The 16,449-nt window shown below is 39.7% G+C and overlaps 1 protein-coding gene and 1 pseudogene across 1 annotated transcript in view; one reads left to right on the top strand and one right to left on the bottom strand.

Annotated features, from left to right (window-relative positions):
• Window positions 1–4,362: 4,362 nt before the first annotated feature.
• On the bottom strand, window positions 4,363–5,904 carry LOC110297381 (annotated as a pseudogene).
• A 200-nt stretch (window positions 5,905–6,104) lies between these two features.
• LOC110297377 (bile salt sulfotransferase 1-like) overlaps window positions 6,105–16,449 on the top strand; it is a 23,598-nt gene continuing 13,253 nt past the window's right edge. The window contains exons 1-3 of the mRNA XM_021166130.2: window positions 6,105–6,281; window positions 7,327–7,535; window positions 10,451–10,577. Of these exons, the coding sequence (XP_021021789.1) occupies window positions 6,146–6,281; window positions 7,327–7,535; window positions 10,451–10,577 (472 nt within the window). The 5' untranslated portion in view covers window positions 6,105–6,145. The remainder of the gene's footprint in view (window positions 6,282–7,326; window positions 7,536–10,450; window positions 10,578–16,449) is intronic.

The raw sequence follows: 16,449 nt of genomic DNA, 5'->3' as shown, positions 1-16,449 counted from the left end.
TTAGCCTGGGCTGGCATTTGTGTTATTTTAGGGTCTGTATAATATCTGGCCATGATATTCTGGTTTTCATAGTCTCTGGTAAGAAGTCTGGTGGAATTCTAATAGGTTTGTCTTTATATGTGACTTGCCCTTTTTTTTTTCTTACTGCTTCTAATATTCTATCTTTATTTAGTGTATTTGTTGTTCTGATTATTATGTGTCAGGAGGAATTTTTTTTCTGGTCCAGTCTATTTGGAGTTCTGTATGCTTCCTGTATGTGTATGGGCATCTCTCTCTTTAGGTCAAGGAAGTTTTCTTCTATAATTTTTTGAATATATTTAATGGCCCTTTAAGTTGAAAATCTTCATTCTCATCTATACCTATTATCCTTAGGTTTGCTCTTCTTATAGTGTCCTGGATTTCCTGGATGTTTTGAGTTAGGATCTTTTTGCATTTTCTTTGAATGTTGTGTCCATGTTTTCTATGGAATCTTCTGCACCTGAGATTCTGTCTCCTATCTATTGTATTTTGTTGCTGATCTCACTCACATCTATGGCTCCTGATTTCTTTCCTAGAATTCCTATCTCCACAGTTGTCTCCCTTTGGGTTTTCTTTATTGTTTCTACTTCCAATTTTAGATCCTGGGTGGTTTTGTTCAATTCCATCATGTGTTTGGTTATGTTTTCCTGAAACTCTTTAAGGGATTTTTCTGTTTCCTCTTTAAGGACTTCTACCTGTTTGGTTGTGATTCTTTAAGGGACTTTTGTTTCCTCTTTAGTAATTCTACTTGTTTAGCAGTGTTCTCCTGTTTTTCTTTAAGTGGTTTTTTTAATGCCCTTCTTACCAACCTCTACCGGCATCGTGAGATATGATTTTATATCTGAATCTTGCTTTTCGGGTGTGTTGGGGTATCCAGGACTCGCTGTGGCGGGAGAGTTGTCTGAGTTTCTGTTAGTGAAATTATTATGTTTGCCTTTTGCCATCTGGCAATCTCTGGTGTTATATGTTCTAGTTGTCTCTGGCTGGAGCTTATTCCTCCTGTGATTCTGTTAGCCTCTATCAGTACTCCTGGGAGTCCAGCTCTCTCTTGAGTCCCAGTAGTCAGAGCAATCTGTGCAGGTAAACTCTCCTCTTGCAGGGAAGGTGCACAGAGGTCTAGTACTCAGATCTGCCCTCTGGCTGAAGATGAACTCCCGAAGTGACCTTGTCCAAGAAGCTCTGTTGTTTCTGTGACTCTCACATTATCCTGTGTGGACTATTCCCTGAGAGATCAGGGATACAAGAATGGATTCTTTATTCTTAACAAAGAAACAATAATTTAATGCAAAATGTTTTCATCAAACTCTAAATATGCATGGTTATTTAAAAGACTATTCTTTGTATTCTCACCAGCATAAATTGAATTTTCTTTTTCTAGCATCCTAACTGTCATTTGTTTTCTGTTATTTACTTGACCTTAGACTTTTTTTTAATATTTATTTTTTATTAGCTATTTTCTTCATTTACATTTCAAATGCTATCCCCTTTCCTAGTTTCCTCTCTGAAAATCCCCTATACCCTCCCCCCTCATCCTGCTCCACAACCCATCCACTCCCACTTCCTGGCCCTGGCATTCCCCTATACTGGGGCCTAGAAACTTCACAAGACCAAGGGCCTCTCCTCCCACTGATGGCCAACTAAGCCATCCTCTGCTACATATGCAGATAGAGACACAAGCTCTGGCTGTACTGATTAGTTCATATTTTTATTTCTCCTATAGGATATATGCCAACAAGATTTTGCTGACAGGACCCTGATATAGCTGTTTCCTGTGAGGCTATGCCAGTGCCTGGCAAATACAGAAGTGGATGCTCACAGTCATGTTTTCGATGGATCACAGGGTCCCCAATGATGGAGCTAGAGAAAATTATAAGTTTCTTTTAGTTAGAATAAATGACAGTGTACTATCTCATTGACAAAAATGATGGACTGGGTGTTAGGTCTATCTTTACCTTATAAATTACAAAATGGTAATAGTTGTGCTCAATATATATTTCAGAGAAAAGTTTTGTTTTTTCTTAGAACAAAAGGAGGGAAGTGTTTTGGATGGCCCTGATGCTGAATGTATTTTAATATTAAATCTGCTTTCCCAGAGGGGATGCCTTGAGCAAGGAATGAGTCACATAGTCAGGTGACTTCTTGTGAACCTTCCTCTGAGTAATAAAGCTGCCAATCACTGAGTAATAAAGGGTCCAATCACTGAGCAAGGAGGCAGTACTTTGGGTTGGATGGAGGAAGAGAGTTAGGAAGGAGTAAAGAGTTACACACATTTGGATGGTGATAGTGACAGGACAAGATATAGCTACTAGCATCTTCCGGATTAGATGGCAAATCCACGGGGATTCAACACTGGAGGATTTAGATTTAATATGGCTTACAAGAGTTGAATTCTAGTAATTGTGACCAGAGATTGAGTTATCGTTGGTTCTGGAAAAAATAAAGATATTACCCAATCTACCAAGAGAGAGGAACAATCACTCAAACTGGGCAGGCATGAAGCCTGTCAGCCACAAGAATGAATTGACTGGCAAGACATCCACAGGGGCACAATGGCCCCTTTTATCTTGAGAGAATCAAAGACCCACTCAAAATAGGGAAGCCATGCCTGGTACTGTGAACATAGTCAACCACCTGGGGATGGAAAAGGCAAAAACCCCATGAGTCTCACTACCAACAGTTCCCTAAACTAGTGTAATTTCCAGCTGTTTTCTAAATACCTGTTTTTATACCTACAGAAAAAAATCAGTTCTTTTTTTATGTGAGTTATAAAATATTTACTATAACATAAATATAAAGAGAACTTCCCAGTCTATATTATTATTATTTTTTGCAATAAAGATACAAAGAGAATGGACCAAAACATTGTTCTGAAAATAATAAAAAATAAAAACAAAATTTAAGCTGAAACCTTAACAAACAGATGAAGAAATGGTGAAGGGGGAAGCTCCAAACAATCCAGAAAATAAATAGAGATGGGTCAGAAATTAGGAAACCATATTAAAATATTTTTTTTTTCGGTTTAGTCGGGCATACAAACCCTTTAGGATGGGGAGGGAGAACAACCCAGAAAACCAAAAAATAAAAACCAAGCACAAAGTTTTTCTTCCCCTCCTCCCCCCCGCTGCCAGTGTGTACATATCTCACATATTTACATGGTTCCCACCTCACCCCAAATTTGGAGAATTTCTCCCCAGGGTTCCCCCAGCATCCAGCATCCCGCGGGGGCCAGAAAGAGAGCAGGAGGAAGCAGTAGGGAAACAGGCACAAGGTTCTTGGGGGGAACGGTTTATTTCTACAGCTAGTTAAAAAATAGTTCCAACTTTTCCAAGTTTCGTTCGTTAAGGCCAGGAGGGGCAAGGCCAGGCAGGGAAGCAGTGGCCCGCGATGCGTGCTCGGTCTTGCGGGTGGAGATGCCCCTTGCCACCCGGGTGTGCGTGGGAGCGCAGACCCTCTCTGCTAGGCCAGGAACCAAGCCGAGGGCTCGGGTAAAACGAAAGGAAAAAGGAACACTCAAAAGAATTTTTTGTTAGTTTTTGTTTGTTTGTTTGTTTGTTTGTTTGTTTTGCGTTCTTGAAGGAGGAGAGGGGAATAGAAAGGGAAAATAAATTCGGTTAGATTAAAGCTTTGGCTATTTCCTGCTTTTATACACAGATGCGGCTCTCGTGGCCTTTCCTCTGGGGCCCAGATAAATACAGTATACAGCGAATTAAATTAAGGGCGCGGGCGGAGTTAGAAGGACCCCAGGAGCCAAGAGGTTCCACAAATAAATAAAAACCGTAAAAAAAAAAAAAAAAGCCCGGAGAAAAGGTGAGGGGGTGGTGTGCGGAAAGAATAAAGTGACAGCGCCCACCCGTGACCTGCAGGCTACAGGGAGTCCGCGCCCGGGAGAGCTGCTGGGGACTCTCCTCTCTTCCTCCATTCTTCCGGGGAATCCCTAACCCCGCACTGCATTACCTTTCGCTATGGGGAGGCCGCTGCGGGGATCCGCCCGAAACAGCCCAGGGGCAGGAGCGGGGTCCTCGAGGGGATGGGGATAGGGAGCAGGCAGTGGGCACAGGGCGCCCAGAGTGAGTTGGCGCATTCTGGATCTTCCCCTGCTCTCTCCTGGGACTCTGGCGACACAGCCTATTGGCCACCTTTCGCCGCTCCCAGAGAGAGGGGTCGGTCCCGGGTGTTTGGTTTTGTGTAAAAGTTTCTAAGCTTTTTTTTTTTTTCTTTTCTTTTCTTTTTCCTTTTTGTAAAATCCAAAGCAAAACCGAATAAACAACAAAAAGAGTCCAGGCCGCGCGCGTTGACTGCGCGCGGGAGGCACCGCTGTGCCGGCGGGAAACCCAGCCCGCAGGGTCAATGCACAGAGCCGGGCAGTGTGTGGTGGTGGTGGTGCAGCGCGGCCGGCGGCGCAGAAGGTGGCGACGCGCTGCCCCGCCAGGCCCCAGCTCCTCAGGCGCATAAACGTCGTTCATGGGCGGGTGGCCCGCACCGGCCCCAGGGATCATGCGCTTCTCCTTCTGCCGCTGGTTGCAGAACCAGACAAGCACCACCTCCTTCTCCAGTTGCAGGCTGTCGGCCAGGCCGGTGATCTCCTGCGCAGATGGCTTGAGACACTTGAGAAAGTGGCTCTCCAGCGCGCCTTTGACACCCACCTCGATGGACGTGCGCTTCTTGCGCTTGCGGCCCTGCGCCGCGATCTTGTCCAGGTTGGTGGGGCTGCCACTGGACGAGTTGGTCTCCTCCAGCCACTTGTTGAGCACCGGCTTGAGCTTGCACATGTTCTTGAAGCTCAGCTGCAGGGCCTCGAAACGGCAGATGGTGGTCTGCGAGAACACGTTACTATAGAGGGTGCCCAGCGCCAGTCCCACTTCGGACTGGGTGAAGCCCAGCTTGATGCGCCGTTGCTTGAACTGCTTGGCGAACTGCTCCAGGTCATCGGAGCTGGGCGCATCCTCTTCCAAGTGCTCGCCAACCGATGAGCCACCACCACCTGCGCCCAGGTGCAGGTGCGCCTGCGTGTGCATGTCCCTGTGCGCCCAGGTGCGGTGTGCGCCCAGGTGCGGTGGTGGCAATGGCTCCAGCTGTGCCTAGTGGCCGTCCTCCTGCAGTGCGAAAAAATCAGTTCTCACCCATTGTCAAAGATACTTCTTTTTGTAAATTTGGGTACTCTGGCAAAGATACACAATTACCAAAGTATAGGTAATAATAAACAGGAAGGTGCCCAACTCCAACTGATACATCTGTAATAAATCCTTTCAACCTAAGACAAAGGGAAATAATCCCAGAAGATGGTACAGAAATCTCCCAGAGGCCCAATATTACTGTTGATAGAATATGTCTCTATTAAACAAAACTGTGAAAATAGACACATGAACTCTTAATAATATAGTTACCTAAACAAATCAGCATAATGGCACTAGTAGGTATAAGAAAGAGGCCAGGGGAAATTCTATGTGGTTTTATCCTAGAAGAAATACATCATATCAATTACTGCTAAGAGAAGGAGAATAAGCTGTGTCTGTAGAGGAAATCCCATATAATTTTCCAATTTCAACTGTCTGTCCCAGGATATAACATATACAAGCCAAAATGAATGGACTCAATAGGTTGAATATAGATGTGAGCATATACAAATAGCAACAAATATTAAAGAAGAGACCATAAATACGGGAAAGGAGGAGGAGGGCGGGCTTTGAGGTTAAGAAGAAGGGCAAATAATGCACTATGAAATTCTCATTTAAAAAATAATTGCCATGGAAAGTTTTTGTATGATATCTCTCATTATTCTGCACATTTAAAATCATTCTGAAAGCTAAATTGTATTAGAAGACATTTTAAAGTATCATGCATTTCTATATCCTATTACTTCTTACCGAGTTTCTGATTTGTGGTCATGAACTCGGGCTCACAAATGCTGCAGAATGTTTTTTGTACAACTTTAAAATTTCTCAATATAGTAACCGTTGACTGTGGATTATAATATTTACTTATTCCTATCAGTAGCTAGTTTCACAACAAACTAGAGAAAGTTAATGATTTTTTAACTTCACTATAAATATTACCTCTCACAGTATTTGCAATATGCTGAACTGGTGGTCAGGGCTGGAACCCTAACAGCACCTACAAGGAGCTATTCATGATGCCAGACTATAGTTGGTTTGAAGGAATACCTCTTCCTGATATGTGGGTTCAAAAAGAAATTGTGGAAGATGTCCGTAATAAATTTGTGGTAAAAGATGAAGACTTGATCATATTGACTTACCCCAAGTCAGGTAAGGAACATCAGTAAGAAGGATTATGAATTGTATATGGGAGGATAAGGTTTGATCCTTATTAATTTTGGGTGATAAGTAGAGTGTCCTATATATCAATGTGTGAAATAATTTGTGGGCATGGAAATTTGTGTATATTCCACTCAAAGAAAGACCTCTGAACTATGTGGGCTGAGGTGATCATCTATGCACCAGAACAATGATAATGGATACTGAGACAGAATCTGCAGAATCTCCCTCTATGGGGATGAGATAGAAAATGGGGAGTGATGAGAATAAACAGAAGAAATTACATCAAGAGATAAAGGTGTGTATGTGAATTTATGTGCAAGATAGGGCAATTCCAGCTAGACTTACCATGGGTCTTGTCCAGGATATGGATACTGAAAATGGTGGTTTAGGGAAATGATGTTTGCTGAGTGGAAAAAGCACTGACCACTGGTTAAGTACTAGGCTGCTGGCATCAAAAGCAAGATGACACACAAAATCCAAATGCAGTGTGAATACAGGAAGAAAACAAAACAAAACACCAGAGAATAACTCAGAGAGGGAAGCTAGAGAAACATCCACTGANAAATGAGCACATAAACACAAATTCAAGTGAGTGTGATAAATATGGGCAAGGGAATTTATTCACCTTAAAAAGAAGTTCTCAGTCATACACTGTAGCTTGGGTTCATCTCAATGACTGTAAATTAAATTAAAGGAGGTAGTCTCATAGGGCAGATTAAATTACTGTGAAATATCTGGGATAGTAAAATTCATTCCACCAGAATGGAGAATGATGGTGACCCAGGCCTGGAGGAGATATTTCATTATCAGGTTGGTGTATACTGAGTATAGGGTCTCACTTTTGCAAAATGAAGGCTTGAGAATATTGTGAGTGAATATACTTTGTACTTACACAATGTGGACATGTGAACACAACAAATCTGTGTGCTTGATAATGGATAATACTGGAAATTATATGGGCATATATTCTACTTGAGACTTTTTTCATAAGTACTTTTGAAATGAGTGACAGTCACTTTTCCTTTCCATTCAGGAACGAACTGGCTGATTGAGATTGTCTGCTTAATTCAGACCAAGGGAGATCCCAAGTGGATCCAATCTGTGCCTAATTGGGAACGCTCACCCTGGATAGAGACTAAAAGTGGATATACTGTATTAACCAGTAAGGAAGGACCACGACTCATATCCTTCCATCTTCCCATCCATCTCTTCGCCAAGTCTTTCTTCAGTTCCAAAGCCAAGGTCAGTGTCCAGTGGTTGAGATTTTCCTTGACCAAACAAACACTCTTTGAACTTATTTTACCCTGACAGGGCCTGGAGGTCTTGCAGAAATGTGAAGGTGGGATTCTCATACACTAGGTGATGATGATTTTTTCCTACCTCAGACTACATTAAAATACCATGATCTGGACTATCAAACAGCAATCCTGGGCAGCTTTAAGAAATAAAGTGAAATATCACGCTGGAGCATCCAAGAACTATATATATAGACCAAAGTTCAAAGTCTAGTGTATAGTGGATATTACTATATTATAGTCATCAAAGTCAATGAGTCAATCTTAATAATAACATACACCAAGCACTGTGGGTGAATTACATAAGACACAATTGCTCATAGGGGAAACAATCTGATCAGCCAGCAGTGTTCAAAGGTCAGTTATACACACAGTGTCATCCTGTGCCTAGCTGCCTATGGAGATCAGTAGCCCACAGAGATCTCCCACGGAACTGAAAGAGAATCACGAGAAGAAATCAGAGATATCAAGGTTCTGGTCGATCATAGCTCCTAGTTCGTAAGAAAGTATTTTGTAAGTCTTGCGACCATAGAATCTATAAAAAGATTATGTTCAAACTACAAAGACAAACAGGATAATCTTTCTTTAAAATATCACCATGAATTTGTGACCAATTTTATATATGCCCCTTTTTTCTGGATTTGGTAAGCTTTTGGCTAGGGAAAGTGAAGCCTAAAGAGATTTGTAGAATAGTTGGTACAGTGTATAAAGTTCCTTATTAAAGTTATTAAGAATACTCATTTAATTAGAAGCCAAAAAAGCATTTGACAAATGTCAGCATCCATTCATTTTAAAAGTCTTGGAACAATCAGAAATTCAAGGCACACACCTAAACAAAGCAAAATATAGCAAACCAGTAGCCAACATCAAACTAATTGGAGAGAAACTTCAAGCAATCCCACTAAAATCAGACACTAGACAAAGCTGCCCTCTCTCTCCCTGTATATTCAATATAACACCTGAAGTTCTAGCTAGAGCAATTAGACAACAAAAGGAGGTCAAAGGAAATTGGAGAGGAAAAATTCAAAATATCACTATTTGCAGATGATATGATTGTATAGTTAAGTGGCCCCAAAACCTCCACGAGTGAACTCCTACAGCTGATAAATAACTTTAGCAAAGCGGCCAGATATAAAATTAATTCAAACAAATCAGTGGTCTTCCTGTACTCAAAGAATAAACAAGCTAAGAAATAAATTAGGAAAATGATACCCTTCAGAGTAGTCACAAAAAAACATAAAGAACCCTGGTGTGATGCTAACCAAACAAGTGAAAGATCTGTATGACAAGAACTTCCAGTCTCTGAAGAAAGAAATGGAAGATGACCTCAGAACATGGAAAGATCTCCTATGCTCATGAATTAGGAGGATTAATATAGTAAAAATGGCCATTTTGACAAAAGCAATCTACAGATTCAATGCCATCTCCATCAAAATTCCAACTCAATTTTTCAGTGTTTGAAAGAGCAATTCTGAAATTTAAATTTGGAATAACAAAAACCTCAGGATAAGGAAGTGTAAAATATTAATAAATTTAATTTTAAAAATTACTTTTTTTTTTTGCCCAGCTGTACATACCCAAAGGACATCCATCCTTCTGTAAGGAAACTTGCTCAACTACATTTATATCTGATTTATTTGTAATAGGTAGAAACTGGAACTCAACCTAATAATGGATAAAAGAAAACATGGTTTACATATAATTAATCAAATTTTACACAGCTGTCAAAATAAACAACATTGTTAAATAGGCAGGCAAATGGATGAAACTGGAGCTGGTCAGTCTGAGTTAGATAACACAGAAACATAAAAACACACAAGATGTGTACTCACTTATATGTCGATATTAGCAGTAATATAAAGGGCAATCATTCTAGAATGCACAGATCCAGAGAGGATAAATAACAAAGAGGGCTTCATGGGGACATATGAATCTCCCTAGGAAGGGGAAATCGAATCTATAATGCTGGTGTGGATGGGAACAGAAGGGATCTTGTGGTTCAGAAGATGGAGGGAAAAAGTACAGGGAGAGTCAACTGAAATTTAGAGGCATTTCTAGGGTAAGGTAAAAATGTAGTGAATGAAAACACCCAAGATTCTACAAAGGTGACCATAATTAATCCCCCTAATAATTGCTGATAAGGAGCCTGAACAAAACATCTCCTTAACCAGACAAGACTTCTACTGGAGGGATAGGGATAGCCACAAAACCTTTGACCTACAATTTGTCATACCTGCAAAATGTCACTTGATATTTGACAAAGGAGCTAAAACAAACCAGTGGAAAAAAGAAATCAACAGAGGCACACTTTTCCATTGCTGGTGGGATTGCAAGCTGGTACAAACTCTCTGAAAACCAGTTTGGTGGGTCCTCAGATAACTGAGCCTAGTACTACCTGAGGACCCAACTGAACCATTCCTGGGCATATAAGCAGAAGATGCTCCAACATGTAATAAGGACACATACTCTACTATGTTCATAACAGCCATTTTTATGATACATAGAAGCTAGAGGCAACCCAGATGTCCCTCAACAGAGGAATGGACACAGAAAATGTGGTACATGTACTACTATTCATTTATTAAAAACAATGACTTCATGAAATTCACAGGCAAATGGATGGAACTTGAGAATATCATTCTGAGTGAGGTGACTCAGTAAACAAAGAACAAACATGATATGTACTCACTGATAAGTGGATATTAGCCAGAAAGTTCAGAATACCCAAGATTCAATTCACAGACCATATGAAGCCTAAGAAGAAGGAAGACCAAAATGTGGATGAGGGCTGTGGGGTTCGCAAGTTCTCTACCAAGTGAGGGATAACTATTGACCTTCATTTACATTTTTTTTTCATTTAAGGTGATCTATCTCATCAGAAATCCCAGAGATGTTCTAGTGTCTGGTTATTTTTTCTGGGGTAACACAAACCTTGTGAAGAATCTAGAGTCACTAGGAATTTATTTTGAACGATTCCTGAAAGGAAATGGTGAGTAACCTATGAAATATAGGAGATGGGGAAAACTCAGAGACATTTATTTCATTAAATAATTTATTTATTCATGTTATATCCCAATATCCAGCACCTCTCTCCTCTCAATGTCCCCCTCTCACAGCTCCTTTCTCCATTCCCCTCTCCTCTGAGAAGTGGTAGGTGCCCCCCCCCCAGAGTATCTCCACACCATGACAAATCAATTCTCTGCAGGACTTTGTGCATTCTCTACCAATGAGGAACGACAAGTCAGCTCAAGTAGGGGAATGGGATCCACAGACAGGAGACAGATTCAGGGATAGCCCCAGTTGAAGTTGTTGGAAGATCTGCTTGAATATCAAGCTGCGCATATGCTTCATATGTGCAGGTGTCCTATGTCTAGCTCGTGATCGGTTTTTGGTTGGTGGTTTAGTTTGAGAGTGCCCAAAGTTTCAGGTTAGATGACTCTGTTGGTCTTTCTATGGAGTTATCCTCTTTGGGTTCATCAATGCTTTCCTCAACTCTTCCAGAAGACTCCCAGATCTCTATCTAATGTTTGGCTGTGGAATTCTACATCTGTTTTAGTTATCTGTTTGGTGGAGCCTCTCAGAGTACAGTTTTTGTAGGCTCTTGTCTGCAAGCATATCAGACTATCAAAAATACTGTCAAGGATTGTTTCTTGCCCATGGTGTGTATGTCATTTTTTGGCAGTCATTAATTGTCCATTCTCTCAGTCTCTTCACCATCTTTGTCCATGTACATTTTGTATGTAGGACACATTTGGGGCCAAAGATTTTGTGGCTGGGTTGCTGTCCTCATCTCTCCACTGGGAGTTCTACCTGGGTACAGGAGGTGGCACTTCAGGCTCCATATCATATACTGTTAAGAGTCTCAGATAGAGTTACCACCATAGGGTCTCCCCAGTCCCATGTCTCAGAGACTTATTTTTATGAGGACAAAGTGAGATATAACTTAGGTTGCCCTTGAACTCTCTATATACCGAGGGATGTCCTTGAAGCATTGTTCCTTCTTCTGCTACCTCTCAAGATCTAAGACTAAAAACACCTACTGTATATTCTATTTAATTGGTGCTGGGGCTCAAACCCACAAGTTCATGAGTGTTACGTAAACGGCCTACATCTCTAGCCGTTTAGTATCTTCTGTAGGCTCCATTTTGTGTCTCTACATACAACCAGTCTGTGGGCCCAAGGCTCATCACTATTTCAAACCTGATTGTGAAGTCTTTCTCTTCTCACATACCACCACAGAACAGGGCACAGCCACAGCTTGCCCCATGACATAGTATTTCACCACCATTAGTACTATCTAGTCTTTCCAAACCTAATGTCAATACTGACATCAATCATAATTTGAATAAGAAATGGTGCACCTAGGCTCCCATTTTTAAACACTTGTTTCCCAGTCAGTGGCACCTTTTCAGAATGTTCATAAGTCACAGCCTGTTTGGAGGATGTATTCCATTCAAGGTGGGCTTTGAGAGATAAAACTCTTAAGCCATTTCCAGCTTACTCTCTCTGTTTTCTGCTTGTAGTTTAGGGAAATGAAATCTGAGCTTTCCATTCCTGTACTTCTGCCTGACAGAAACAAGCTCTCTCCTCTTTAAATTGCCTTTGTTCATGTTGTCTTATCACAGCAACAGAAAAATAACAAATTCTGTTTTCTTCTTATCATGCTTCTCATTTATGGATTTTCTTAGTCGTTTTGTAATGACTTCTTATAATCTTATATATTAGCCTGACCATTTTATTCAAATGCATCATTCTTTTTATTATTTTACTTTTTTTCATTTTATTATTATTATTGTTGTTGTTGTTAATTTCCTGTTTTTGTACTTCCCTTTATTTTTTATTTTTTTAATTAGGTATTTTCCTCATTTACATTTCCAATGCTATCCCAAAAGTCCCCCATACCCTCCTCCCCACTCCCCTACTTCCCCACTCCCACTTTTTGGCCCTGGCGTTCCCCTGTACTGGGGCATATAAAGTTTGCAAGTCCAATGGGCCTCTCTTTCCAGTGATGGCCGACTAGGCCATCTTTTGATACATATGCAGCTATAGTCAAGAGCTCCAGGGTACTGGTTAGTTCATAATGTTGGTCCACCTATAGGGTTGCAGATCCCTTTAGCTCCTTGGGTATTTTCTCTAGCTCCTCCATTGGGGGCCCTGTGATCCATTCAATAGCTGACTGTGAGCATCCACTTATGTGTTTGCTAGGCCCCAGCATAGTCTCACTAGAGACAGCTATATCAGGGTCCTATCAGCAAAATATTGCTAGTGTATGCAATGGTGTCAGCGTTTGGAGGCTGATTATGGGATGGATCCCTGGATATGGCAGTCTCCAGATGGTCCATCCTTTTGTGTCAGCTCCAAACTTTGTCTCTATAACTCCTTCCATGGGTGTTTTGTTCCCAATTCTAAGAAGGGGCAAAGTGACCACACTTTGGTCTTCGTTCTTCTTCAGTTTCATGTATTTTGCAAATTGTAACTTATATCTTGGGTATTCTAAGTTTCTGGACTAATATCCACTTATCAGTGTGTACATATAATTTGAGTTCTTTTGTGATTGGGTTACCTCACTCAGGATAATGCCCTCCAGGTCCAACCATTTGCCTAGGAATTTCATAAATTCATTCTTTTTAATAGCTGACTAGTACTCCATTATGTAAATGTACCACATTTTTTGTATCCTCATTTTTGTATTCCTCTGTTGAGGGGCATCTGGGTTCTTTCCAGCTTCTGGCTATTATAAATAAGGCTGCTATGAACATAGTGGAGCATGTTTCTTTCTTACTAGTTGGAACATCTTCTGGATACATGCCCAGAAGAAGTATTGCGGGATCCTCCGGTAGTACCATGTCCAATTTTCTGAGAAACCGCCAGACTGATTTCCAGAGTGGTTGTACAAGCTTGCAATCCCACCAACAATGGAGGAGTGTTCCTCTTTCTCCACAAATGCATCATTCTAAATATTGTAAATTCTAATATCTTATTTGTCTCAAAAATATTTTCAGAGGTAGACAGGAGGATTCTTTATGCTTTGTTATTATTTAAATTTTTATGGAAATATATTGATTATATATAATAAAGAGTTTTATTAGTACTACAGGTATTTGCTAACAATAATAACCCACATATCTTTCTTGCCTTTTCCCCATTCTTGCTGATACTATTTCTTTTCCCAAATAACTGTCCTTTCTACTTTCATATTCCTTTTCTTCATGTGTGTGTGTGTTTGATGCAGTGAGTTCCTACTGCTTACTGGAGCAAAGACAAGGAGTCATTTGCTGGAACATGGGTAATTTACCAGGAGTCACTATCCTGAAAAAAAAAAATCTACCTCCACCAGCAACCACTAATATCCACTAGCTGCAGCATGGAGGATACTCTAATGCGCCCTCACCTAGCTAGTGTTAACTGCCTATAAATCTTCAAGAAATGGGTAGGGGTTTGGAAGCACCTCATTTCTCTTTGATAGAATATTACACACCCAGATTTTTTTTTTGAGATATTGAACAGTAATCAAAGCTACTATGAGTTCAAGAGTGCTATGGCCATGCCATTTCTAAAAGACAATATTTCACATCATTCTACCCTATATTTAGGGTCTTACATTATACTCATACCTTCTTGCTTGATGTTTCCTAAGTCTATACTCCAGGCTATAGATTTCTCATGTATGTTGAGTACTGAAAGGACACTTATTCTCAGCACTTTGGCTAGTTTTGAACTTCTGAAATTACCACTGTCCATTATAAGAAGCATCTATTGATCAAGCTGAGAGTAGAGATATATAAACAACAACAACAAAAAAGTTCATGGCTATTTGGAAGACAATTTGATGTTCACATCATGTCTGTTTAGCAGAATAACAATGATGGCTTAAACTCCATGATCTATTTCCTCCCCAAAATGGACATTTAACCATAATGACTAGACTATCTGTGAGCTCTTCTCAATATCAATCAAAACAACTCTATTTGCCTCATAACACAATAGCCATTATTGACCAGTAAGCATATCTTGCAAGGCTGATTGAAGTATAGATCACAGTATCCACAGCTGAGTAATTGTTGAATACAATCTCCTAATAACATTGCTGCCTGACACTGTGAGGGCTATTCAGCAGGAAGGCACAGTGCAGCTGACTCCCAGCATTCTTCCTTCATGTCCCATGACAAGCACATAAGGATGTCCCAGCAATAGGGTCTTACCAACTACTTTTTCTGGGCAACCGACAACAGTGAAAATTGCCTGTACTATTTGGATCCTCAGGCATTTTCCAGGCAACAACTTCAAGGTAAGTTTCCCAACACTAACAATGAAATTTTCTTTTTTGTTTGTTTGTTTGTTTTTGTTGTTGTTGTTTTTTGAGACAGGGTTTCTCAATATAGCCCTGGCTGTCCTAGAACTCACTTTGTAGAACAGGCTGGCTTTGAACTCAGAAATCTGCCTGCCTCTTCCCCCCAAGTGCTGGGATTAAAGGCATGTGCCACCACCGCCCAGCTTGAAATTTTCATTTAACATCCTATGACTTATACAAGCAGTATTTTCTACTTAGGCAATGTGCATTGACTAATACATTAATGAGCTTTCAAACTAATATATTAATGAGTTTCTATAAGGTATTTTCATGTATTCTTGTTTTTATTAATTATATCCTTCATCTTACCATGACATCTTTGTATATGTCACCTCATTCTCATATTCATCCCTTCCACTTCCACATTATAAGTGTTCCTGAATGTCTCTTTTCTTAAGTTGCCTTTTTCTTCTTCTCCTTGTAATGTCTTCTTTTTAGTTTTCTGTCCTTTATATGTACTTCAAATTAAACACAATAAGAATTTCTCTAGGATACTCATATGACAGAAAACAAATACTGTTTGTCTATCTGTGCCTGGGTTACCTTATTAAGTATATTTTCCAGTTCAATCTTTCCTAAGAAGCTCATAATTTTATTTTTATAGCTGAATAAAATTTCATTATGTACACACATCACAACTTCATTATTTGTTTTTCAGTTGATTAGCACACAGGCTGAAACTGTTTCCTAGCTATTCTGAGTAGATTTTAATGAGGACAGATGTTCAACTACCTGTTAGCAGTATATACCTAAGTATGTAGGAATATATACCTAACTACACAATAGCATATACCTAAGGATGTAGTATTATATATCTAAGTACATAGTAGTGTGCACTTCAGTGTTGTAATATACTTCTAAGTATATAGTAGCAAACATCTAAGTATGTAGTAGTATACACCTAAGTACATAGTAATATACACCTAGCTATATGGTAGTATACACCTTAGTAGTTTCAGTATATACTTAATGTTGTAATACTAAGTCACATGGAAATCTGTTTTCAGATTTTTGAGTAAACCTCACAGTGATTTCAATGTGACTGTGTGAGTATGCACACCCACTGGTGTTTCTCTTTTCCCACATTTTTTTTTTACATTTTAAAAGAAGTTATTATGAAAATCTAAAAAAAATTAAGTTTGTTATAAAGAAACTGCAAATGATTAAATAAAATATAATAAACCTAACAATACTCAAATCCTATACATCTTAAAGAATTTATATATAGTTAGAATTTGTATTCAAAAGAAGCTGTGAAGCTTCACATTAAATTTACACTTTCAATATCACCTCAATTCACTTAATTATCCACCACCAAAACCAAAACTCCATGACAGACTTATTTCTCTGATTTTTTTTCTCAATTTGTCATTTTTAGATAGTCTATTAATGTTTGTATGTTAACTTTATATCTTATCACTGTGATAAAAAACTTTATCAGATCCAAGTGTTTTCTGATAAAAACTTTTAGAACTCCTCTATCAGACCTTCAAAGAAGATCTAATCCCAG

This window comes from Mus caroli, chromosome 7 (assembly GCF_900094665.2).
Source record: "Mus caroli chromosome 7, CAROLI_EIJ_v1.1, whole genome shotgun sequence".
Lineage (NCBI taxonomy): Eukaryota > Metazoa > Chordata > Mammalia > Rodentia > Muridae > Mus > Mus caroli.
Note: the sequence above shows the minus strand (reverse complement) of the source record. Positions and strands in the feature narration are given on the sequence as shown.